This window comes from Heterocephalus glaber, unplaced genomic scaffold (assembly GCF_053883595.1).
Source record: "Heterocephalus glaber isolate CG9 unplaced genomic scaffold, H.glaber_assembly_v1.0 deba00001504, whole genome shotgun sequence".
Classification (NCBI taxonomy): Eukaryota; Metazoa; Chordata; class Mammalia; order Rodentia; family Bathyergidae; genus Heterocephalus; species Heterocephalus glaber.
Genome location: NW_028258324.1, coordinates 14492316 through 14519357, shown reverse-complemented (window position 1 = coordinate 14519357; position 27042 = coordinate 14492316). Strand labels below are relative to the sequence as shown.

General features: G+C 36.2%; 1 protein-coding gene across 8 annotated transcripts in view; it reads right to left on the bottom strand.

The window, feature by feature from the left end:
* Armc8 (armadillo repeat containing 8) overlaps positions 1-27029 on the bottom strand; it is an 88839-nt gene extending 61810 nt beyond the window's left edge. For 3 of the 8 annotated variants that reach the window (XM_004834310.4, XM_021248221.2, XM_004834311.4), the window contains exons 1-2: positions 26742-27021; positions 8747-8823 (exon numbers count right to left, since the gene is read on the bottom strand). In XM_004834310.4, the coding sequence (XP_004834367.1) occupies positions 8747-8823; positions 26742-26786 (122 nt within the window). In that variant the 5' untranslated portion in view covers positions 26787-27021. Of the gene's footprint in view, positions 1-8746; positions 8824-14960; positions 15125-26741 lie in introns of all 8 variants that reach the window. The other 5 variants (XM_087186208.1, XM_087186205.1, XM_004834308.4 and 2 more) reach the window with 5 other exon arrangements.
* Between the last annotated feature and the right edge of the window lie 13 nt (positions 27030-27042).

The window sequence follows — 27042 nt, the reverse complement described above, 5'->3', positions numbered from 1 at the left end:
AGCACCTTCCTAACTTGTACAAGATCCTGGCACCAAAAAAAGAAAAAGTAATAATCCTTCTCCATAATTATCATCTTGAATTATTACAGAGGGAAAAATGTTAAGAACTAGGGAAGTGTTAAAAGCAGATTCTTCTCAAGTTTTTGTTTTTTTGGTACCTGGGATCAAACTCGGGTCCTTGTGCTTGCAGAGCAGGCAGCTTGCAGAGCTACATCCCCGGCCTTCACAAGTTTTTGAATAGGATCTTTACAAGTCTGGAGCCAAACACTAAAACTACCTGCTCTTTTCTTCCATTAGCTCTGTAAGAGTATATCTTACAGAGCCTGATTTATCCCTCTCTGAAAAGTGAACCTCAAATCTTCCATATGGTTAAGATAAGTAACACTGTTACATTATGAGACTAAACTGAATGAAGTTTACTGAGGTTTTTATCAAGTTCTGATATATGATTATACAGTTCTTATATATGATACATGATTATAAGAAACTACATCTAGGCTCCTGCCTCCTTATGAATGCCTGCTGTTTTCTTATGGGCTTAGTTCCAATTCATCACCTTAAGAGACCTTAACCTAGCAGCTATTCATTTACTTTCATCATCTTTCTTTCTTTTAATGTGTCCCTGCCTACACTAAATACAGCACATTAACTTATCCAACAGCTATATAGTCTATTTTGTGCCAGGTGTCATTCTGGGCACTCTACTGTTCTAAAACTCTAGAACCTAATATTTTCCCAGTTTCCTCTCCATTCTTCCTAAACTAAGCAGAAATGAGGTATATGCATGTCCCTACATAACCTATTCCAAACATCTGAAATCTTTTTATAGACAAAAGCAAAACCCTCTCCAAAACCAATGTTCAGTTTGTTTTTGTTCTCCCCCACCTTTCCACGTGGTGTGCAAGCACGCTACCACTGAAACACCTCCCAGACCCTCCAATCCTCTTAACAGTTTACGAAAAGGACACGAAAGAGGCACCTGGTAGCTACAGAATAAATACAGACTACAAAGAACCGAATTAATATAATAGAGCAATATCTAAGAAGAAAAGAATTTTGGCTTTGTCTCCAATAAGTAAATATATCTATGCTATACAGGGGAAAAAAGATGACAAGGCCAAGCAAATAAGTTCTACTCAATGGTTACAAAAAGGGATGCCAGCAGATCATCACTACAAAAGTGGTAAATGAGAAGACAATCATCTCATTTTCCCCATTTTTAACAGCTCTAAGTACAGTATCATACAGCTGCCTGTCTCTTATCATTTTCTTATCCCCTTCCTCAGATGTTCCCTTGGCTAACTTCTGGTCCTCTAGGAGGCATGGCCCACACCCTTCAGGTCTGGGTTAGGTGTCCCTGCTAGGAGCCCTCTATCATAACACACTGATCACTTTATTAGAACAGAAGTCTGCTGCTCTTTAGAGGCTTCAAGGTAAACCTGACCTGGAAATATCAGAGAAGTTACTATAAAGGATCATTAATTAGAGTGATTCTAGAAAGTATATTATATAGGAAGGAATATGTATTTTTGTAAAAATCCAAACTATGATCCAAGATAAGAGCAAAGTAAAACTATCTAAGATCAATATATCATCTTAATGTTTACAAAGCATTCCATATCCACTACTTTATTTCATCTCCATCACAACCTTGAGTAATATTAATTCTATTTTACAGATGAAGACACAACTCAGGTTTGGGGCTTTTTTCAGAACAGTATACTGTATTAAATGACAAAACCAATCATCTCAACCCATGTCTTTTATGCCAAATGATTTTTTTCCATTACCTCCAGCAATTTGGTATTTATAACTGATAGTAAAGAAAAATTAGTAAATTAATTTTTTTCCTTTAATTTTTATACAAAATAAAAGTGTTTCAGTTAAATATCCTTTGGAGATCAAAAGAATGTAATTTGTTGCCTATCAACTTTTAATGTTGAGGTGGTAAGGATGTTCTACTCATATTCTACTGAAACTCAACAACTAGTTTCTGAACACAGCACTGACTAGGCTCTATAAAGGATACAAAAACATACACTGGAATGCCGGATCTGAATAGCTTACAATCTCTCTGGAGAGACAAAAATAATACAATGTAAGGCAATGCTATATGATAAACTTTTTAATTGCTATAAGAAAAGATTATTTGAGGTAAAGATAGCAACAAAGTCAAACCTTAGAAAATGGTCAGATAAGAGGATGGTTAGATAAGAGGATGGAGAGACCAAAATGAAAAGTCATTCATAGAAGATGGATTCATATTGGAAATGAGTATGGCATATTTCCGGGGCAGTACAAAAAGCCTAGATTTTTTTTAAAAAGTTCACCTTAGGGTAGCATGAAACAAAATTAGGAAATAGGGAAAACAAACTAAAGGGAGATGGATTAAGGACCATTTATGTTTTTGATCACAGAAGTAACAGAGGAAACAGTGCCTGAGGAAGTAAGTTAAATGTGGATTGGATTGGCATGCTATACTGTGAGCACCAATCTAAGTGACTGATGCTTCCCTTTTATGGTCCCAAGTACACCTGTACTTATCATTGCAATATTTACTAATCAAACTATAGTTAAGAATAGCAGTGGTGGACCTATGGCGTGCATGCCACAGTGGGCTATTTGTTATCACTGAAAGTTCTAAAAGGTTCATCATCACTGGCTTAGATTATTTCTGTAGTTATTTGATGCCTTCATTAGACTTGGATCCTCCAGTCCAATGACTGTACTATTCATTCTTTCATACCCCCACACTATTGCAATGGCTGGCATTTGGCAGGCACTCAATAATCAACTCACCTACGTATTTGATTATATGAAAGTGATTAGGGTAGCAGAATTAGAATTATTAATACAAAGGACATTTTGAGAAAGCAGTTAACAAGATGATTTCCTAGGTACAGGAAATGTATGTAGTATGTGGTAGGTCATGAGTGACTACTCTGTGTTTAGACACAAAAAACACCAGGAAACCTAGAGAAAAAAATTCCCTTAGCAAGGCAAGGATCTATCTTGACTTCAGATATACTGTATTACCTTTGAGGTGAGATAAGAATATCCAGTAGAAAGGCAAAAAAGGAAGCCTTGAGGATATCCCACTTTTGAGGGATGGCAGAAGTCAATACTAAGATGCTCCAAACCTGAATTAGTGAAGTAACAATTTCAGTTAAATCTAGATAGAATCTTAAATTTTTGTGCTTAATAAATGGACTTAAGAGGCACCCACGTTTACATAGAGGTTAAATTTTCTATTTCATTTCCTTTCTTTGCTCTGAAAGAGATGAATTAGAGAAACAGGGCTCAAATATTAAAACAACATGTACAGTGCCCACTACAGCATATATCTAAAGTATACCAAGAGAGAAATTAAATACTAAATTTTGCTATTAAAATAGTAGCAAACGTTTAAAAACAGGATTTGGAATCTAGATTTGCTAAAGAAATACAGTTCCAGTCAATCAGGTATAAGCATTATTTCAGTCAAAAACGGCATAAATTCTAACAGAAAACCTATTACCATCTAAAAACAAAACTATCTTTAAAGTACTGAAGAGTAGAGACCTAAAGATCAATTATATCATTTTCATTTTAAACCAGAGTTACACTTTTCACTCAGAATTACACTTATTTGAAGCAGCTCTTGCTTAGATACTATTTATAATCATTTTTGGTCTAATATAAAGGAGCCAAAAATTATACTCGATGCTGAAAACTACAATTTGAGTATAAGGTTTAACTTATTTATGAACACTCACTGTTCATAAGAAATTTCATCCATACAACAACAAAAAACACATATGTGTGGATAGCTAACAAGAACGCAACACAGTAAACAACTTACAAAATTATTTGAACTCTAAGGATTACAAATAGGTTACTCTGTAATGCTGCAACACATTTTCTAATATTCTTTGGAATGTTTAAATATATTTAAAATATTAACATGCTAAAAATATTTGGGTATTTATTATAAATGCACTTATTAAATTGCACTCTTCATTTCTGGAAAACAGTAGGGTGATTTGTAATCATATATCTGTAAAACAAAGAGTTGGGTAAAATAAATATCCTTATTTCTGACCCAGTATTTAATTTAAAAAATTATATATTCACTTGTTAAGAAGCCGTAAGACACTACATAGAACTGTCAGATGTGGTGGCACATACTTATAAAGCCCCCACTTGGGAGGCAAAGGCAGGAGGATCATCATGAGTTGGGATTATTAGTGTGTGTCTTTGTACATATTTACCCATAATGCTTTTTAAAATAACTGATTAAATGAATTAGGGAAAGAAATTTTTAAGTTTTTTTTAAGGATATTAATTTATAATTATCCTTCAACCTAACTTTCATTTTATGGAAACTCATCTTCAGTTCATGCATGAAAATAGACCTGTTTACATTCTAATGAAACCAGAAGCACATCATTTTCAAGAACCAGAAAACTGAATAATTATTACCAAAATAAATTCATTTCATTAGTACATTAAATACTTCAGGAGACACTTCAGAGTGATTCCTGGTGAAAACCACACAATTCAATAGCATCTACAACTGCCTGTGACTTAACCAAAGACGTCTAGTCTAGCTCTAATTCTACTCAACTTTGAAACTACAAAACCAGCCACATGTGCTATATCGGCTTTTGCTTTTCATCACAGAGGTATCAATAGGGATACACAGGAATATCAACATATGGTCACATAGGTATATCTGTTTATCTTTTCACTGAGAATCACTAATGTAAAAACAGATCAAAAGTTCCAGTTTAGAAATATTTCAACACACAAACACTACACAGTGTTTAGGCAGCTTTTATAATCTGCAAAACCATATGAAAAGCTATTGTTCTTCCATTATGACATTTAACACGGTTGAACCAATACTATTAATAACCTCACCAAAAAGTGCCCAGCAATTGTTATTTAAAGCAACACATAGAACTCTATACATGAGAATTTTCAGTTTAGGGTAGTTCATCTGATACACATACCTACTGTGTCTTATAGTTGAAAAGGTTATAGTATATGACTTATACAAGTGACCTCCTTGTTCTCTCTGTATTTTATTACATAGCTGGTGGGCTATGAAGTTATGCATATGAAAATTTGTTCTTCTGGAGGAAAGGACCTGACTTCGCATTCAAATCTTTGATACAGTAGTATCATTCAAGTTTATGCTAAACACTGTACTACCAACAAAAAAGACAACCCCCTATTCTTCAACTAAACATTAAGCAGTTCTAATGCTCAATATGACTTTTCAATAAGAATATACTCACTGACTAGACAAAACAGTCCTTTGTGATATGGGTTATCTACAAAAAAGTTTTCTACATGGGTAGGGTTTTTGCTCCAACTCAGTTAAGTAGATTAGTTACAGACTATGACATAAACTCCTTACTCACCTTTAATTTCTTAACCTTTGTTTTTCCTGCTAGTATGTTATATATTTTCACAATCTTTCTTGACAGAAATCAAATGCTGGCTTGCAAACAAAGCTAAATTACTGTCAATTTTTTAATGTCCCTCCAATTACATACTTTGGATTTAAGGCTAATCATTATCAGCCTGTCTTTTCCTTCCCTAAAATTAGTGAACTACCTCAGTTGTTTACACTTTGTAGCCACCTCCCTTCCACCTACATATTTTGTCCCAATAATAGTCTTCCTGTGATTCAATGGTTGTATAATAAGTAGATGGAAAGATTGGTCAATTCTCTTTTCTAAATATCATTTTGGTTCCCTTTTCCTCTATAAATACTGTATTAAACAAGATTACTTAAAAATATGTAAAATGTTAAAATAGAATTCACTTATCATAGTTAACTTGCAATTAATTTTTAGATGGTGATGTAGTTCAAAACAGAATTAAGTCAGAAAACAAATACTCCTATCTAGAAAAAAGGAAGCTTATAAAATCAAACTACATAAACTTCTATAAGGCCAGCTTTACCCTGACATAAAGTGAAAAACTACAAGGTGATCTGTTCTTTTCAAATATAAACAGATTTTACTATTATAGGCAACAATCAAAATTACTGGGGCATTATCATTTGTATTTTCTTGACTGAGTCAAGAATTCTAGTCTCTGCTCCTCTCCTTTGTTTCAGTTCAAATTGTTTTGAAATTTTAATTTTAATTTTTCCTTTCATTCTTTGAAAAGAATCATCTCAGTTTTCAAGTTACTTTATACTGGAGCTAATAACAAGTAACTACTTAATTGCCAACTGGTGGGTATCTATAACATACAATTTTTTAATTTGACTTACTTCTCCCAAAGACATAGCAAAAGGGGCAATAACTCCCTCTTTACAGATGATGAAATGAAGCCTCAAGGAAAGCAAGTAATCTAAGTACACATGAAGGGAAGGACCCCAACAGGAAATACCACAACCAGGGATTCAATCTACTGACTGTTGTTTAACTCCAAAACCCCTGCCCCTTTTACCTGCCTCAATCTTTCACATAAAAAACTTTGTCTGTCTAGCTGACAGTTGTGTCTGAGACTTGATAACTTTTCCAAAGGCACTAAGGCTATCAAACTACACCTCTTAGCTGCTGTTATAATTTAATCCTTCTCAAGGTTCTTTTATCTTTTGCATGCACGTGTGTGTGTGTGTGTGTGTGTGTGTCTGTGTTTTACTTGAGGAATAAACAAAGTACATCACATATTCTAGGCAAGCACTCTACCAGTGAGCTACATCCCCAGTTCATTTTATATTTTATTTTAAGAGAGGGTCTCACTAAATTGCTCAGGCCAGCCTGCAACTTGTGATTCTCCTCACCTCAACCTCCCAAGTAGCTAGGATGACAGATGTGCACAACTTTAAAAAAGCGATCATCTTCTCCGATAAATTAAAAATTTCTCAAAGTGCCAAGAAACACTTAAATTAGCTACTTATATCAGATAGAATTCAAGACACAAGTTTAGCACATAAAACCTTTCACTTATTGAACACTTAAGTCTGATGTTTTCAACTAAACTATTATTGAATAGTTCTGTGTGATATTTAGGATTACCTATTACAGAGCTGTCTGGCAGTGTCTGAGAAGTATCTAGGGAGGAGTGTTAAATTAAACTTATCCCCTAAACTATTTTCTGTGTATAGAGTCTGTACTGATTTCCACTTTTTCTAGTAATAATCAAACTAGTCTTAAAAAGAGCTGATTAGAGCTGGGGATTTAGCTCACTGGTTTTGCTGCCTGCCTTGCAAGCTCAAGGACCCAAGTTCGATCCCCAGTACCAAGAAAAAAAAAAGAGAAAGCTGATTAAATCATCATTACAATCTCCCAGTTATGTGGCCAAGACAAATGTAAAAACAAGATGTAAAGATAAAGTGTCAAGTACCTCAGGTGAGTCCCAACCAACTCCTTTCCTTCTCTTACAGCGTACTTCAAATAGCCCTACATACTTAGACTGTCTCTCTTTACAAATTCTTATCTCCCAGACATCCCATTATAATTCCTTTTTTTGTGGGATGGGATTTTTGAATATGAACTGCACAAAAACTTTACAAACAAAGCATCCTAATAGTTGACATGGCTGAGCAAGACTTCAACTAAAAGTACTATCTGGCTGATAACACTAACAGGTTAAAAAGAAAGGGGTTCACTCATCTGTGCCTCACTGCTATCTCAAATGTGTATCATTTTGACCCAGTTTGTGTCCTTCCTCTGAACACAGTTCAGGCCTGTGGGGATCCTGTGTATTTCCCAAACTCATCGGGAGCCTTAGAACAGATCTTCTTCCTTCAGAACTAATGTGTTAAGAGCATACACTGAACCTCATAAGGAGATAGAATTCTCTTTTCAATCACTTGAAATTTTATCCCAGTTGTCCCACTTTATTTTTTATTTTGTTTTGGCAGGACTGGGGTTTGAACCAGGTCTTTGCTCATGCTAGGCCAAGTGCTCTACCACTGAGCTATATCACAGCCCTTTTTATTTTTTTAATTTTTGGTACTGAGGATCGAACTCAGGACCTCGCACTTGTGAGGCAGGTGTGGTGTCACTGAGCTAAATACCTGGCCCCTTTTTATTTTATTTTGAGACAGGTCTTGCTAAATTTCCTAGGCTGACTTGTTACTTGCTACCCTATTGCCTCAACCTCCTGAGTATTTGGGATTACAGGCATGAGCCATAGTGGCAGGGCTGTCTCGCCTTATTTCTTAAAAGTATAATCACGAGTATGTTGGTTATAACTGTTTTCTCTAATTAAACCTGAGGGAATCTTGGAAAAAAGGACAGTATTTATGCTACTAAGAGTTTATTTAAATTTTCTAATGACTGCTTTCTAAATTCTGATATTTAAAACATCACTAGATTGAATGACAATTTGTGACTTAACCAAAAAAAAGCAAAATAAAATCTATTAACCTATTCGTCCACTACTTTGCAATTATAAAAGATAAGTTTTATTCTCTTGCTTTTGTGAATATTAAAGAGGCAAACGCATTCTCCAAAGAAGAATTTTTTAAAAGTAAAATAAGTATCCTATAAAAAAATAAAGCTAATCATGTCAGTTAATAACTAACAGACAACTCTTTGAAGTAAAATATTAAAAGTTATGAATGTCAATCAGTCTTTCCAAAAAGAAGTCAATTTAAGAAAAACACTTATAACCCTGCATTTCCAGAATTATAATATTTGGCAGATTAAAACATGAAAACAAAAAAAATAAATAAAAATTAAAAAACATGAAAACAAACAAGACTTTTTGATAGACTCTTAAACATACTACTTACATGACACCTTGTAGAACTTTCTGGGGATCAGGGTCAAATAGCCTGTCAACATAGTGGCGACTGCTAGCTGTTACTTCCTAGAAAGTGGGGGAAAAATTATGACATCTGAAGCCATGCAAATCATAAATTCATAGCATCACCCATAACATCAAACAGCTATATAATCTAACTTAAGGAAGATGCATTAAGAGTCCTATAAAATACTATTTGCCTTCGTAATTATATGGGACATATAAGCAAGTGATTTTTTTCTATCTCAAGTATCAAAATAATTGGAAACTGCAGTGTTCAGTCCAAGATGCTGAACATCAATTTTTTAAAAATTTAAAAAATAAGTACACAGAATACAACAAATTTTTGGAAATGAAAATGGCAGAAGAGTTTAAGAAATCAACATAATTATACAAAATAACTGCTCACTTGAAAGATTTATATGGAAAATATTAACTACATTTTTGCAAATCATTCTGAGAAAAGCTTGTGACAATATGATAAAGAGTAATTTAGGAAAGAAAGAAGACATTCAGTGCTCAGCAAAAACAACTGGACAGTGGGAACTTTGCATAAGTCCTGCAAGCTTTGTCAATACAAAAAAATTGGGCATGTGTGCCAAGAAACAAGTTAAGTTTTCTTCATTAACTGTTGGATGTCACATATGTATGTGACATAGATAGGAATGCTGCTTCTGCTTAGTACACACTAAAGGAGAGAAAATCTGGCTTTCAGCCAAAGAAAAGGGCCAGGACTTCCTGGCAGTCTAGGTGTAAGAGGAAGTCAGAGTAATAGAGAGGAGCTTCAGCGCTAGGAGGCAGATGTGAGCAAAAACTACATTAATGAAGTTTCACACTTTCTCAGAAAGAAAACAATTCAGAATCAGGGTGGTCTACAGGTTCAACAGAATTGGGTAAGGCTGAACTGGATAAAGCCGGGTAGAGATGGAGAGTAAGGGACACTTACCTCCTTTTATTTGTATTATGAGGTTTACTCTACATGCTGTTTCTTGTAATATTTATTTTGACAAGTAATACTTTAATTTTACATTGAATTTTCAGTACTTAATATTATTTAAAGCAAAGAATTTAAATTAGAGAACCAGAGGAAAAAAGTTTTTGTCCCCTCCTCATTCTTTCTGATGGAATGTTCTTATATGCTGCCACCCATTAGTGATCAATTATTATAGGGAGAAGAAATTACTTTTCAGTTTAGTCAGAACCTGAATCAGTAAAAGACCTAATTCCCAAGATACAGCACCAGCTTAAATTTCTAAGTCATCAAAAGTTCAACTACTGGGCCGGGGATTTAGCTCAGTGGTTTCGCTGCCTGCTGAGCAAGCGCAAGGACCCAAGTTTGATCCCCAGTACCAAAAAAAAAAAATGTTCAACTACTGTACACACGCTTTCTTGATAATAAGTTATCAAAATGTGATGCATACTTTCATACTCTGAACTTCCCACCAAAACAGCCTCAGAGATAACTTAAATATTCTATTGCTTTTAATATGAACTCCATTTACAAAGACAAATTAGTGGTAGCAAATAAGCTAAAGTGATGAAAATTATTGTGCACAAGGTGGATGTCATCAAAGTACAAGCATGTAACAGGGTCTGTTTTCCTCAAAATAACAGAATCAGAGTTAGAAAGACTCTTAATAATTATCTGTCCCATTCTCTTGGTTTACAACTAAGGCTTATGATCTTTACTCCCTACAGCTCAACATCTCGTCTCCCAATATCGTTAAAACAACCAAAAGGGGATTTATTACACACGTGCCTTAAGACTGTGCATTTGCCTTTTGTTTATCTATATAAAAAAATTATTTTTTGGTGGTACTAGGGATTGAATCCAGGGCCTTCACACTGGGCTACATCCTCAGCCCTTTTTTTACTTTTAGACATGGTCTCACTAAGTTGCCCATGCTGGGCTCAAACTTGCCATCTTCCTGCCTCAGCCTCCCAGAGTGCTGAAATTACAAATGTGCACCACTATGCCTGGCTGGGAAAATGTATTTTACTGCCTTCCTCTGTAGGTCAGGTCACTCTCCTCTCAGCTCTCCTCCCTTTTCTTTCAGAATGCAGTCTGGGAATGTAAAAACTAAAGACAGAGGGCAACTAGTACAGATATTAAATAGGTTGGTCAGAGAAAGTACCTTTAACAAGGGTGACACCTGAGTAAACAGCCAAAGATGAAGGGGCACATCATGCACCTGCTTAGGGACAGAGCTTTCCAGGCAAAGCAAGTAACAAATGCAGAGGCTCTGAAATGGGAAGTCTTCAATAATTAAAGAACAGGAGACCATTACAGATGCAGCAGAATGAGTAAAGAAGAAAGCAAGAGATGAGATCAAAGAACAAGGTCCAGATGGTAAAGAGCTATATGATAGCCTCTAGTCTCAGACGGGTTTTTAGCATCTGAAATGTGGCTAGGAACTGAATGTTTATTTAAAAACTTTTTTTCAATTTCATCTGTTTATTTTTGGTATTATTTATTTTTGGTACTAGAAAACTTAAAATGACATACATAGCTTTGCATTATTTTTAAACTGAACAGCACTGGTATAGAGCCTTGTTGGTCACTTTAAGGATTTTGATTTTTAAGCCAGGCATGGTGGTGCACACCTGTAATCCCAGCACATTACTTTCTGTAATCCCAAAGCTGAGAGTATTACTGAGAGTCTGAGGTCAACCTGGGCTACACAGTGAGTTCAAGGCCATCCTAAACATATAGTGAGATCTTGTCTCAAAAAAACAAAAACCAAAAAGAACAAACAACAAAAAGAAAGAAAAGGATTTTGATTCTTTTTTTTTTTTGGTACCAGGGATCGAACTTGGGTCCTTGTGCTTGCGCAGCAGGTGGTGAAACCACTGAGCTAAATCCCCGGCCCAGGATTTTGATTCTTACAGCATGAGTTGGGAAACCATCAGAGGGTTTTGGGAAAAAAGTGACAGGATTTGATTATTTGACTTATGTTTTTGTAGCTGTAAGACAGAATGGGAAAATAGGAAGCGGAAAAAATAAAATATAGACAATTCTTTCAAGGAATTTCATAGTAAAGGAGAATGAAGAAAGAGTATAATCAGAAGGAAAGTACATCCAAGAGAGATTTTATTTTTTTAGATACAGTAAGTTATTACCTGCTTATACACTGATGAAAATGCCTTAATGAGAAGAAAAACTGATGCTACATGAGAAGTAGAAAAATATCCAGAGCAATGTTCATGAATAATTGAAGGGGAATGGGATTTGCTGATCAAGGAGAACATGGAACGTATAAACACTAGAAGGAATCAACTAAGTGGATATGCTAGTGAGAGCTTGTGAAGTTCTCTTCTGACTACATCTATATATTTTGTAAGAGTAAAAGTAAGAGAAGTTTGAGCGGTCTGAAGAACAAAAAGGAGTAATACACTGATGAGGCTTGGAAAATATACCAATACTGCTAAGGAGCAGCAAAAATCCTCTTAAAAGTTTGTAATTATAAATTAAAATAAGAATAATCAGTATGACTATTTTTCTCCAGCTACATTCAAATGCATAGAAGCAGGCACGAATAAGAGATCTGGATTTAACCAGAGTTACAATTTTACCAGGCAAGGATGAAAAAGCTGGAAGAGGTCAAATGAGAGTATATGCAACAGTGTGATTATAATGATAGAGCTAGTAAAAAAAAAAAAGTGGTAGAACAGACTGTAGGTAATGGAGGGATTGAAGGACTGCTGGTACTAGAGTAGGAGGAGTGTTTTGGCAGACGTATTGGTAGGAAGCATAAAGTTGAGATTACGAAGTTAAGTTAGATTTTAGTCTGGTAAGGTCAAGATCTAGGAAATGACCAGGACAGCAAGTATCTCAAGGTAGGACGGAATACACGATCATTGGAGAAGTTTAGAATTTTAGAAAATTACTTATGAAGACAATGAAGTTTCTATAAATCATCACAGAAATAGTGCTGGAAAGAGTTGCCATGAATTAAAATAATCAAGGGGTCTGGAGACGACTTCAACAAGGTAGAATCTAGTGAAATTCAAAGATGAGCTTTTTAGGGAGCAAGAAGGATCTCTACTCTATCCTTATCAAAGGTTATAAGGGATATGAGAGGAAAAGGAGCCAGGGACAGAAAACTGGAGGAGAAAGCTTGGAAAAGAGTATCTTTAAGCAAAAAGCCTAGATTCATCATAAACTAAAAGATGAAGGAAATGTTTAGAAAAGAAGCTGAGCACAAGGGAAGATCAGTGAACGGAACAGAGAAAGGCAAGAGATCTGATGGAAAAGTAGATAGCTGTGTGGGCATGAGAAATAACCCTGAAGTCCTGGGCTTATAGTTAATTTATGTAAAGGAGATAAAACGTTTAATCCTAATGGCCAAGGGAGGGTGGGGGAGAGGAATGAGAATGATGGAAAGTGTATGTGTGTGGGCATAGGGGCTAAGAGTGAGGATGGAGAGGATTGTAGATTATTTCCTCATTCTTGTCAACAACAGTGTGGAGGTTAGGGATAGATTGGGGCATTTACTGTTTACTCCAGAAATATTAAAAGTAGTGGGATTCCTTCTCTCCTGCTCATGGTGAAAAGTGGGTTAGGGTTAGGAGGGTTTTTGATGTTCTGTTCTTTCAAGACATGGCTTGACACTCACTTCAAAACATTAATGTTCTTTTGAGTTACTTTCTGTAGCTTCCAATAGCTAGAAGGGATTTATATACATGGTGATTCCTCCATCTTCCTGACAGAAAAGTAAATGTGCCAAGTAATCAGTAAAGCTCAGGGTATATTCTGTGCCCATGAAGGACAGCAAAGTTAACCAGGTCAGACCTATAACTGCGCCTTTTGGCACAGGGCTTCAAACAACTGAACCAGCAAGTTCTCAAAACTGGGCTCTGAACTCATTTCACATATTCAAAGCTACAATAAAGCCATCATGAGAGGGCCTGAAACAAATTTCTTTTTTCAGGAACACAAAAACAGCAACAAGTAAGGAGTTGCATTCCACTGCAGAAAAGAATTATATGGAAACAATTTTGCTTTTATTAGGGTGACTATGAAAGGCAGCCTCTAAGATGGTTCTCAATGATCTCTACCTCCTGCTAGTCACACCGTTGGGCAGTCCCTTTCCCTTGAGTGAGGACTGGGACCAAGGCTTTAACAAACAGAATGCAGCAGAGGTGATAAGCTGTCATTTCAGAAACTTCAAAGCCCTGCCCACCATGCCTCCTTTTCTCTCTAAACAAAACTAGTGGTCTAGTGCCAGGGATTTAGCTCAGTGGCACCGCACCAGCCTCACAAGCATGAGGAAGTTGAGTTACATCCCTGGTACCAAAAAAAAAAAAAAAAAAAAAAAAATAGTGGTCTAGTTATGCGCTGTGGAGAGGCCCATTTAACATGGAACTAAATTCTACTAACAGTTATCTGAATACGTTTGGAATTAAGATTCTCCCAGAACTGGTCTTCAGATGAGTTTGTGGCTCCTGCTAATCCCCTGACTGCAGCCTTGTAAGAGAGCTTCAGCCAGAAGCACCAGCTAATCCACATCTGTATTCCTAACTTACAGAAAGTGAGATAATAAATGTTATTTTAAGGAGCTAAGCTTTGGGGCACTTTTTAAATACCAATTGATAACTAATAAGTTTTTGAATTTATCATCCAAACAAAGATAATTTTAAGAGTGAGAAAGGGTATGATTAACAACTATCACAGAATAATACATAAACCAAGAGTGTTGGAAATTGGGCTGTATGATCACCCTACCTTTTATTCACTTTCAGTAGTATAAAAGAAAAAGAAGAAAAACATATATAGTTCACAAAACTGGTCAGATGTCCTGAAATGGCAAACCAGAATAGCCTCTTGTTGCCCCTCTGAATAAACTACCAGGGTGAATTGAAGCTACTGCCTTTTGGGGGAAAAAATCTTCAAAAGTCCTAGACATGCCAACAATGGGATTTAACTAAAAAATAAGGAGAAGTAAGTGTTCAACTCAAATTTGAGGGTGAAACTGTAAGTTTATTAGACAATAAAAAATGACTATTTAAAAGATTAATAAGAAAATATCAAACTTATTTTATTAAAAGTCTTGTTCTATGTATTTTTTAACATATAGTGTTCTTTATTTTTAACATAGTCAGCACATAGAAAGAACAAATGATTTGCATTTGAAGACCTGCGTTTTACCATTAAAGAACTTTGGGCAAAAATAAAATTTTAAGTCAGACATGGTGGTGCATACCTGTAATCCCAGCTACTCAGGAGGCTAAGGCAGGAGGATCGTGAGTTCCAGACTAGCCTGGGCCACTTAGCAAGGCCTTGTCTCAACATAAGAAGGGCTGGGATGTAGCTCAGTGGTAGTGTGCTTGCCTAGAATGTATGAGGCCCTGGGCTCAACTCCCAGTACTGCAAAAATAAGTAAATAAAATAAAAATTAAAAATTGAGATTGTTTCTTTAAGAGGTGATGTTATCACATAGATCAGAGTATGGGTTCAATGAGATAACATGTAAACCGTAAAAGTACCCTATTAATTTCAGGAGAATTATATTTTTGTACAATTGCTTTGACAAGTACACTAATGCCACTCTCAGTTGTTTTTATTAATGGTTAAAACTTAATCAAATACCTACTCTCACTTAACAGCAGCTCACTCTCAAGAACAAGCTAAATAATAAACACACTTGTTTAGCATGCTACCGTTTAAAAGCATTTACACATCTAATTTCTCATTTATTCACCTGATCTTTGGAAATTAAAACTTTAAAATATTACAAGCCCCAGTATGGAATTCTGAAGCCATACAAAATGAATATTTAAACCAGTGATTGACAATAAAAATTTAGTATGTCAATTAGTCCAAAAACTATTAAAACTATTCATAATGTTCATCATTTAGCACTGTCAAATAATATCCTGGTTTTGGAAAAGATAGAAGAAATACAAACACGAAAATAAGATGTTCAAATTCTATAAAAGATTTGGCTTTAAATCTATTTCAGGCTGAAATTCTGCTGAGTGTCTTTATAGATGCTGGGAATAGAGAGATAAGCTAATCCTTGACTCTCAAGAGGTTCACAGCACAGAAAAGAAACAGACATGTAAGAAAGTTAAAGACATAACTTGTAACAAGTGATAATTATAATCACTTAAGTGAACATAAAAAATAAAGTACTGAAGACAAAGTTAACAGACATAAGTGGTGGGATGGAAGGTAACCAGTAACAAGAAATTAGTTCCATAACCATTAAGTATAACCATAAAAATAAACACAAAATAAAAAGCTGATGATAAAATTAACTGATGTTAGGGATAGGATGAAGGTAATTGCTAAGACTAAGCAGTAAGGATGATTAACCTGAAAGACAAGTATTAATTGGTTAGGTGAAAAAGGAAAGGAAAAAAGGGTAAGAAGGCCTCTGGGTAGAGAGCATAACACATACATACAGTACAAAAGAGAGTTCTGAAGCAATAAGGTATGTTTGAGAAAGAAAATACAATTTAGTATTACGATGATATAGCACACAGTTGGAAATACAAAACAATGATGACATAGTATTCTTTAATTCGGTTAACAAAGATAAACAATCATACAAGCAATATTCTAGGCAATGAGAAAAGACAAAAAAAGGTCTACCTCTGCAGAGCTTACATTTTTGCAAAGTGAGAAAGATTTTAAAAAGTGGTAAACACAATTTTAAAAGGGATATAGCATATTATAGAGTTATACACAGTACAAGAAAAATGTTTAACTACTATAAATACACTGTCACAAACTGGGAGAAGGGGGAATTAGAAGAGAAAAAGGGAGCTTTACTAAGAGAAAAAGATCATTCAGAAAGCTCCACGTAGTTCTAAAAAGGAGCAACTACTCCTTAGAATATAGTTTGTCAATGTGTGGAAGTGTTCTCGTCTGTCATGACAAAGAGTGCTACTAATATCTAGTGGGCAAGGCTTTATGTGCTGGGACAACCAGCCCACATTCCACAACTTTTCATTATCCAGTAATATACAGGCAAACAAAACATATATATATAATTTATCTGGGCCTAGAATCTAATTCCATTTTACATATAAACACAAAATGGGTTTTGTACCACTTTAATGTACAATTTTCCAAGAATGCAATTCCCATATGAAGAAAAGGTTGTACTTCATCTTGCTAGGAACTTTACCAAAAGTTCAGCCATTTCAGAAAGTCACATAAAAAATTATTATTTATTGTATTTAAGTAAGCATTACAACATGCTTTTATTAGTCTGCAGTGTGGCTGTCACATTCACAGCCAAATTATGCACATTCGCAAATATATCACTACTTTCTTACTTTCTGCTATATAGTAGCAGAAGTACTATATATACTATATATAGTACTATATATATAGTAGTACTTTCTGCTATAGCATAGTAGTAATATAGTATTTACACATTTAAATAGTATCATAAATTTGTTTTCTTTCTTCCTTATCATAGCTGGTATATTATGCCAACATTTAAAAAGTTACATGTGAGGAGAGTTAACTTACGTATGAATCTCACTTCAGGACAGCCAAGAAGACACTGCAAAGTATCTATTATAAGAAGAGAGTCTGAGACTGATAGGGCTTGGAACCACTCAACATAACAGCTCTTAATGAGCCAGTCTACTGGGAGCCCCAAAATTCCTTTCCTACCCCAAAACAATGTAAAATCAAACTTCTGGGTTTCTAATGCCTCCAAACCCCTCCCTTTTGCACTATCATTTTCTAAAACACCAAATAAATGCACTATTTAAATCAGTGACAAATTCTCAATTTCTCATCTTAAAGCCTGGGGCCACTTATTGTGTTTGCACTTGTCCCTAGAGAGATTAGAACTGCCACAATTCATAATACCAGAAACCAATACTTTGAGAACAACATTTCATTAAACTTAGCAAGAAAAAGGATAATACTATCAACAAAGACAAATCTTATTCTTAGTAGACAGCTACTGTGCCCTTCCTATATACCCAAAAATTCCTATTTGGCTCCAAAAGGAGTAAAAATGGAAGAAAATGCTCAAGTACTACTTAAACCCTAAGATTTTGGTGTAAGTTTTTTATTTTGGTTTTTGTTTTGCTCTTTTTATTCTGGTAAACTTCTCACCCAATTAGGACCCAACTGAACCTCTCATACTACTTTTGCAACTATTTGTATCCTCACATTTTTTCTCATGGGATTAACACTGTATTAGTTTCTAGATTATACAGCATCTTCACTCTCCAGATTAATCAAAGTCATGCTTTTCTGTAGCCTCAAGTAACTACGGAAAATTTCTAAAACATCACTTCCCAGTTCAGCTGGGCTTGACTGGTGCAGAATGTAACACACTTATGGCAATTAAGAGTCCCAGAATGCAATCTGCTTTAATTTCACAAACACCATCATAAAAATGCTAAACTATATAATTTTATTTTACCTGTTTATAAAAGAGGGACCCCTCACCTCTCAATAAAGACTGAAATCCAGACTTTACACACTAAGAGAATTTATTAAAAATAAGTCAATTAGTGCTCATAAAATTTTAAAATTCTAAAAATATAAGGCAACGCACACAATTTTATTTTAAAAAGTAGGAATTTGTAGATCTGACTTTGAAGTACAGAACACGACAGTGAGCAAGTCAGTATCTCCAGTCCTCAGCTGATCCCAATAAAAAATGACAAGGATAAATTACAGATTATCTAAAGGGCTGGGTGTGGAGGTGCATTCCTATCATCTCAGCACTTTATACCCAGCCTGGGCAACTCAACAAGACCCTGTCTCAAAATAAAAAACAAAAGGAGCTGGAGATGTAACTTAGTGAGAAGGCCTTGGGTTCAATCCCCAGCTCTACATAAATAAACAAGTAAATTAATCTGAAGGTTTTTTTCTAGGCAAAGAATCTGTAATTTTATAGTCATCCAAAGGGATTTTATTTTCTTTCATAATAGAAAAGCCAGAGCATAGTCAGATTAAAAGTAATCTGAAGGGAGGCTTTTACTTTTACGTTTTCTGTAATGAATTTCTAATGTGATATTCTGATAGCCCTTGTACACTATTAACAATTGCTATAAACATGGTTTGGGGGTCATAAACACCAAAAACAATTTAACATTCATGTTTCTAAAGTCTAGTACTATGATTTTATCTTTTTAAAGCATGGTACAAATTAAAAACAGCTATGTGCATCTAGATGATCTTTAATTTTATTAAAAATTGTATTCACTTACTCTTGAATGTGGATGAGAATGTCTGAATTGAAGAGCAAAGAGAGATCTCCCCAAAGGCAGTGAATGAGCTAAGGATCTATGGTATAAAATATCATAACCTGGAAATCTAAAGGAGAACCATCTCTGGAGAACACATATGGAGTGACAGGGTGGTGGGGAGTTTTACAAAGACTGAGATATTCTCTGGGTTGGTGAGATTCATTTAAATACCTTCAAAGATAAGATAGCCCAGGAAATCCACTAAGATGCATTCAAATGCCTATTTCTCAATCCTGACATAACAAAATAAGGTTACTGAGAAACAGGTGTGATACTGTCCTAGACTACAATACTTTAAAGTTATTATTCAAGACTGCAATTATTTATTGACCTAAGAGACCCTGGTCCATCTTTCACAGTACACCTCAAAAGCACTACTGTCCTGCTGGGGATTTAGCTCAGTGGCACTGTGCCTGCCTTGCAAGCATGAGGTCCTGGGTTTGATTCCCGGTACCAGGGGAAAAAAGAGAAAAAAAAAAAGTCAGAAAAGTATTGTCCAGCCAGGCCAGCTAACTCCTAATAAAAATAGCCCTTCTTGCTTCAGACACTTAAGAGGCAGTAATATCCTTGCCTTGGAGCTATCCATGGTGCTTGACACAGGCTTGGCCATCTCTTCCAATAGTTGGTGCATTCATTAACTTTCCTATTACAAAACCCCACAGGCTCTATCTGATCTATGATCCACATTTGGCCTGTGACAATCACAGCAATATATGGGCCACTTCAAGTCTCTATCTTTTCTATTTAGTCTGTCCCCAGACCACAAAAGGCTTATTTTTTCATACCTAAGATAGCCAGCTAACCTATGGTATCTCCACACCCTTGGCCCACTATGCCATCTGCTTACAGAAAGCTTTCTGTGGATACAGTTCACCTTGTGAAAGATCACAAGGCATTTTTTGAACCAAAAAATTAAAGCTCTTCAGAACCAAGTCCCACTCATGTTATCTTACATAAGTTTTAAAACTTTATTGTAATTATTTGCCATTCCAAAGTGCTTTAAAATGATCTGTAAGTTTTGATGTTTATGTTTTGGTAACTGACACTGGGACAAGTAAAGACATTAACTCTGGGCTAATGTGTGGGTTTCAGGGAGTCCACAAACTTCCTGAAATTATGTGACTCTTTAGCCATATGTATGTTTTTTTCTGGGGAAGAGGGCAGAGAGATAATTAGCCTTAAAGGGCTAAGAATCAATGATGAGCATCCTGGTAACTCCTAAATAATGATCCACAATAATGATACATAAGCACTCATATATCCAATTGCCCACTGGACACCTCTAAATGGGTATCTGGAACACTTCGAACTCAGCATGCCCAAAACACAACTTTTTTTGGCCCTATTCCTCTAATATATTTTTCTAATCATCACCATCTCAGTAGATGATACATGACTGCAAAGATAAAACTTTTATGAGCCATGCCTAAACATGACCATCATGACTCTCCTTTTCCTTGGTCCTCTTAATCCCATCACTCACCATTCAGTCATTTTTTGATAGCCTAACACAGTTTTCAATTTCTCTCCCTGCATCAAGGCAGAAGAAGAGTACATATACTGTATTCTATAATCATCTTTCAGGTGGTAAAGATCTTCAAGAATTAATAGATCCTATGGGCTGGTATTCTTTCCATTGTACCATAATTTCTAGATTTTCAATATAAAGGATAACGCTGTTCATTATTCCCCTTCCTCCTCCAATACCTATATTATGAATATGTCAGAGAATATAGTTATCTTTATTTTATGTAATGAGGTCAAATTGTTTTTCTTCATCAAAATGATGGGGGAGGCACTACAAAACTGTTCTCAAATGAAATACATTTAACTCCTATCTAAACAGTCCCAAGGATCATAGCACCACAATTCAGTGAAGGCAGAAGAATTTTGTTTTGTCAAATAATAAATACATGTATCTTTATCCAGAAGTCAACATGGCAGATGGAACCACAAAACAACTGCCCAATCAGAAATCTAAAAGACATAAGTCAGAATCACTGAAATTCCTGCCCCTACACACTATTTTAATACCTAATGAGAATACAAGTAACCAGAAGGCTAGCACTCTAGGTAAAATCTGAAGATTCTACACTAAAATGTTTCTGATTCTTTATTAAAAATTTCTGAGTATTCTGAATTCAGTAAGACACAGTAAGATGTCCTAAAGCATACAATGAGCACCCTCTACTCTTTACACACTGTCATTAAAAATTAGGAAGTTCTTATTTACTAAGACCACCTTCTGACAAATGTGTGCTTAACTGGTGCTTTGTAAACTAATGGCAAACTAGAAAATGTTTTTCTAATTATTATCAGTTGCCCACATAAGAGAGTAAATCAACATGCAGTCATAGGCAAGGCCAACAAATGCTTACAACTGCCAAGAACAGAACAAAATCAAAGACTATCTGAATTTGAAATACTCCAGATATTTCCAATAGCTGCTTGCTTAAAAAGGCACAATGGTACTGGGAAAAGAAGGTAAAGAAGGCCTTAAAATCAACAAGTATGTGAGCTGCCTACACTAGTCTACATTGTGATTCAAAAGCATTTTATTACCTAGGCTTTCACAAACCATTATAGTGACCAGTGTAAAATACAATTATATTCTTAACAATGTCTTTCATGGACAGAATTTTTATTTTGTTAAGTCTAATTTACTGATTTTTAAAAATAGGTCTAAAGATTCTTCACTAAGCCCAACATTATGTGGATTTTGCCCCCTTTTATTCTAAAAGTTTTATGTTTTACGATAAAAGCAATAATTCACTTTTAGTTACTTTTTGTATAAGGTATGAGGTTTAGATCAAAGTTCTTTTACAGGAATGGGGTAATGCAGACTGAATCCAGGAATTTGCTCTACAACTGAATTACACCCCAGGCCCCAAGTTCATTTTTAGGGGATAAGACCTGGAGGAAATACTTGCAAATACTTGATGAAGTTCATATCTAAAACATATAAAGAGCTTTCAAAATTTAACAAATGAAAAAAGTAAACAGTCCAATTAGAAAATGAGCAAAAGGACATGAAAAAATATTTCAAGAGGATATACAGATGGCAAATATGCAATGAAAAGATTTTCAACATTACTAATCATTAGAGAAATAAATGCAAATTAAGATCATGATGAGATATCACTACACATTAGAACAGCTAAAATAAAAATTAAGATCAATATTAAATGCTGGTGAGGATGCAAAGAAGCTAGATCTCTCATACATTACTGGTAAGAATATTAGCTGCAAAAGTTTGTCAGTTTCTTTTAAAACTAAACACACTATCTGACCCAGCAAACACAACTCCTAAGCGTTTATCTCAGACACATCAAATCATGTCCACACTATAGACTGTTCATAGGAAGTGATAACAGCCCTAAACTGGAAATAACCAATAGGTAAGTGATTAAACAAACTGGAACATCCATACCATGGGATGCTACTTAGCAAGAACAAGAAACAAACTATTGATACATGCAACAACATGGATGGATTTCAAAAGCATTATGCTGAGTGACAAGATCTAATCTCAAAAAGTCACACACTATGTTCCATTTATGTAACATTACAGAAAATGACAAAATTATAGTGGTGGAGAACAGATTAGTAGTTTCCAGGGGTTATGGGCAGGATTGGGGAGAGGGCGTCAGGTTAGTGTGATTACAAAGAGGAAGCATCGAAGATATCCTTGTGGTGATGGAGTAGATTCCTTTTCCTGACAGCAGTGGTGGTTACATGAATATACACTTGTGATAAAATGATACAGAAATATGTACATGGTTTCATCAGTTTCTTGGTTCTGATACTGTACTATAATTATGTATGATGTAACCAGTGAGAGAACCTGAGTGAAATATACACAGGGACCTCTCTGTATTGCTTTCTCAACTTCCTAAGAATCTCTACTTATTTTTTTTAAAAAACTATTTTAAAGTTCAATCACCATTAAATAATCCAAAAGTTGGAAAACCATGGGAAAAATCTGTAAATATGTTGAAAAGGCTGAGGTTGTAACGCTAAATGCAAACCAAAGAGGAACAAGGGTAGTCATGGTGCTACCTAAAAAGAGAGCTGAAGAATTTGTACTGTACAACTCCCAAAACAGACAGTTCAACCAAGTATTTACTGAGTACCCAGTATATGTAACATATAGTGTTAGAAGGAATAGGAGAATTAAAAGGAAGAAAAGGTCAAGCACGTACCTCTGAATAAGATAAGGCATAATAATTATTACAGGGTTCAGGACTTCTGCAAAAGCAGTTCCCTTTGCCTGGAATGTTCTGACATTTTTTTTTGCCTAGTTAGTTCTTATACATCCTTGAATTCTCAGCTCAGTGTCACTTCTTCAGAGAAACTCTCTTGCTCTTCTCACACCAGATTAGTTTTCTCTATTATGTTTGAACAGCACCCTGTATTTTTCATTTACAATATTAATCAATCAGAAAAAAACCATGTGATTATTTGATATCTATTTTCCCTGTTAGGTTGAAATCTCCAAAAGGACACAGACAGGCTTGTGCAGCTTACCACTGTATTCCCAAACCAAATGACAGCTCAAAATATATTACATAAATAAATCCATGTAAGGCTATAATTTATATGTACAAAAAAGCAGACAGTAAATTACTACAGTTTGGAAGAATCCAATTATGAATTCAGACCCAAGAGGTCAATTTATATGGAATAGAAGATTCATGTAGATGATAAAGAATCTTAAATCCAAAGCTAAATATGAACTTTAGCCCTCCAACAACAGGAATGCACTGAAGAACTGAAAGAGAGGAGTGGCTGTTCAAGTGTTCTTTAGAAAAATTAATGTGGAAATAGATATGAATTGAGACAGACACTAGAGGCAATGAAAATAATTAAAGCCAGATATGGTGGCACACAACTGTAGTTCCACATACACTACTGAAGAGAATAAGGCAGGAGAATCACTTGAGCTCATGAGTTCAAGATCAGCAACACAATGAGAATTCATCTCTAATTAATTAATTAATTAAAAGGACACTGTTGTAATGCAGGCACGAAAACAATAAGGTCCAGAATAAGAGTGGCCAGAAAGATGTGAGGAATACTAAGAATAAAAAAGCAACAGGGCTTAACAACTGATTAGACATGGGAGCATTAAAAAGGAGAAGAGTCAAAGATGATTCTGGAGATTTAACAGTACAAATCAGTATTGTTAACAGAAATTGGGAAATCATGACTAAATCCTCTTAGGAGAAGGTGCTTTGTTGGAAATGATGGGTAACAGTCACACTATTTAATATATGAGACTAGATGTAAAAGAAAACTCAAGAAAGGCAATATAGATGTGTGATTTGGACAGTTAGCATTTTGAAAGTAAATAAAATTTCAAGGGAGAAGGTATAATGGGCCTTAGATGGGATCATTTAAAACAATTTGATTTCCCTCTTGGTCCACTTACATTCATAAAACTCTAGAGTACAGCGGTGCCTTGGTTTATGAACTTAATTCTTTTGGACAATTCTGGTCACAGAATTCATTCTACGATTCTGGTTGCAACTGAATTGCAAGCATATAGGTACTATATACTTGCAATCAAATTGCAAGCATATACTTGCATACACATACTATGCTTGTAAGTCAGTTGGAACCAGAATTGTGGAAAGAATTAAGTTCATGAACTGAGGTACCACTGTAATTCAGACTATGAGCTCCTTGAGAGCATTTCTGATATCATTTTTGTATTCCTTAAAGTACACAAAACAGGGCTTTGTATGAGTCTGTTGCACAATAAGTAGCTTTTTAAAGAAATCAACCATTCGAGATAATTTCTGATTAATATAAAAAGTGGTACCCTAAGGTAGTAGCTTGAAAGGTAGAAGCTTCACTTCAAATTAGTAAAATTAGTGAGTTCAGATAGTTTAAATCATTTGCCAAGGCTCTGATTTCCCAAGGCTCAAAACTGAAGAATTCACAAGCTAGACATTAGAACTGTGAAAACCTTTAAAAAAAAAAAAAAAGCCCCTAATGAAAGGACTAAAATGAATTTTAACTAGCAGTTGAAATACTCAAGTGGTTTTTGTTGTTGTTGTTGTTTGAAGCAAGGTCTCACTATGTAATTCAGGCTAACTTTGAACTCACTATGTAGCCTAGGCTGGCCTGGAACTCACAGTGATCCTCCTGCCTCAGCCTCCTGAGTCCTGGGAGTACAGGTATGCACCACCATGCCCAGCTTCAAGTATTTTCTTAATAAGCAACAACAACAAAAAATTGCTAGGGAAGTGAAACAAATGAAAAATTTCAACTGTATATATACACTAGGCAAATTGATGATGTACAAGAAGTTGTTTCAGGTGAACTGAAGGATAACTGAAGTCTAAGTGACACAATTAAAAGGGAATTGCAAACAGTCAAGACACATACATTTTTTAATACAAAGAGGAAAAGATAATTGGCCTGCTCTCACAAAGCATTCGTCAATATTACAGTCAAGGTGGTGTAATGAGCTAATCTGCTTCAATAACTTGGGTGAACAGTATTTCTTTAGCTTCATTTAAAAAGAAAAAGGACTGCTAAAATGGACGAGGGGACTAACTTATTCATGGCCTCCCCAAATTACCATTTTATTATCAACTAAGCCTTTTTAAGGGTGCAGTCGGCCACATGGCTCTAACCTTGAATCTAGCAATGTTCTAGGTGTTTTCCGACAGGTGTGTGTTTGTGGGAGAAGTCCGGGAAAACGGTTGGAGTTACACGAGTCTAATAACCTGTCGTGTTATCTATAATTCAACAACCTTCTCTGAAGTCTGGCTTCTATTCCACATGTCTTAAAGATGGTCAACTGGCCTTTGCCTGCTTATTTCCAACTAACAAATGAACCGTTTGGTAAACTGACCATTCTCAGAGTTGGACAGTTAAAATTTGTGTAAAATCCTTCGAAGTTACCTCCCAGTAACTTTCACTGCTGGTCCTGTTTTTTAAGGGGAACACGCTGATATGTGAACATCGCTGTGGTATTTTTTTTTTAACAAAACACCCAGGTATTGCTTGTTGGCACAGCAATACGTTCCCTTCTCTCAACAGATCTGACCTCCCTGCTCCTTCAATGTTTTATTTCCTTTAAAGAAAAAAGGAAAACCTGGCATAGGTGATATATTTCCTTTAGACTCAGCCATCACCTCCTGGACAGAACGAAGAAAATGGGTTTAAATAACCACCCACGTACACTAGAAGAGTTGCAGTTGATATGAAATCCCATCGCCAAGAAGCAAGCACTCTATCCGGTGCCCAGGTGCTGGGACGCGATAGAAGACACACAGACCCGGTCAGGCAGTGCTGAGGCTGTGGGAGCCAAGCAGCCTGCTCCTCTTCTTGCCAAAGCCCGGGGAGCTTGGTGGAAGCTCGTTCCCAGGCCGGCAGCAAGTCTAGAGCCTCTCCGGACGGAGCGCTTGGCCCCGGAGAAGCGTTATCGCTGAAAGCAGCCTCGGTGAAACGCTTGGCCAAGCCCAAGCCCAAGCCGTGCCGCTGGGCCAAGTGCCAGAAGCCCAACCACCCCGCTGGCCAGACGCAGACCTGGAAGCCGCACCGGTGGCAGCTCCCGCAGTTGGAGGCGTCTCTGGCTCCGCCGGGGTCCAGTCTATCCCGCCGTCCACCCTCCCTCACTCCCCGGCTCAAGTCTGAGCCGCAGGCCACCGAGGGGGTGGTGCCCAGGAGCCGCGCCGGGGAGAAGGTTGCGAGCCGGGCAGGGCCTCCCCGTAGAGCAGCGGTTGCGGCGGGTCACTCACCGAGAGGACGCTCATGCGGATTGGGGTCTCCAACAGACACGCCATCTTGAGCCTTCCCACCCGGCTGCTGCCAGCGCCGGCGCGGGGGCCGGCACTTTCGACAGCCAACTATTAAGCCACGAGTAGGAGGTTCTGCAGAAAGTCAGGCAGGTAAACGAGAACAGACCATTCTCTGGACGTCGCTCAAATACGAGAAGAACCCTCACGAGTGTGAGCAAAGGGGGACCTGCCTGGGGCCTTCTTACGAATCGTCGTCTCAGAAACGGAAGCTACTGTCAGCCGGGGCCAGAGGTGGGTGCGG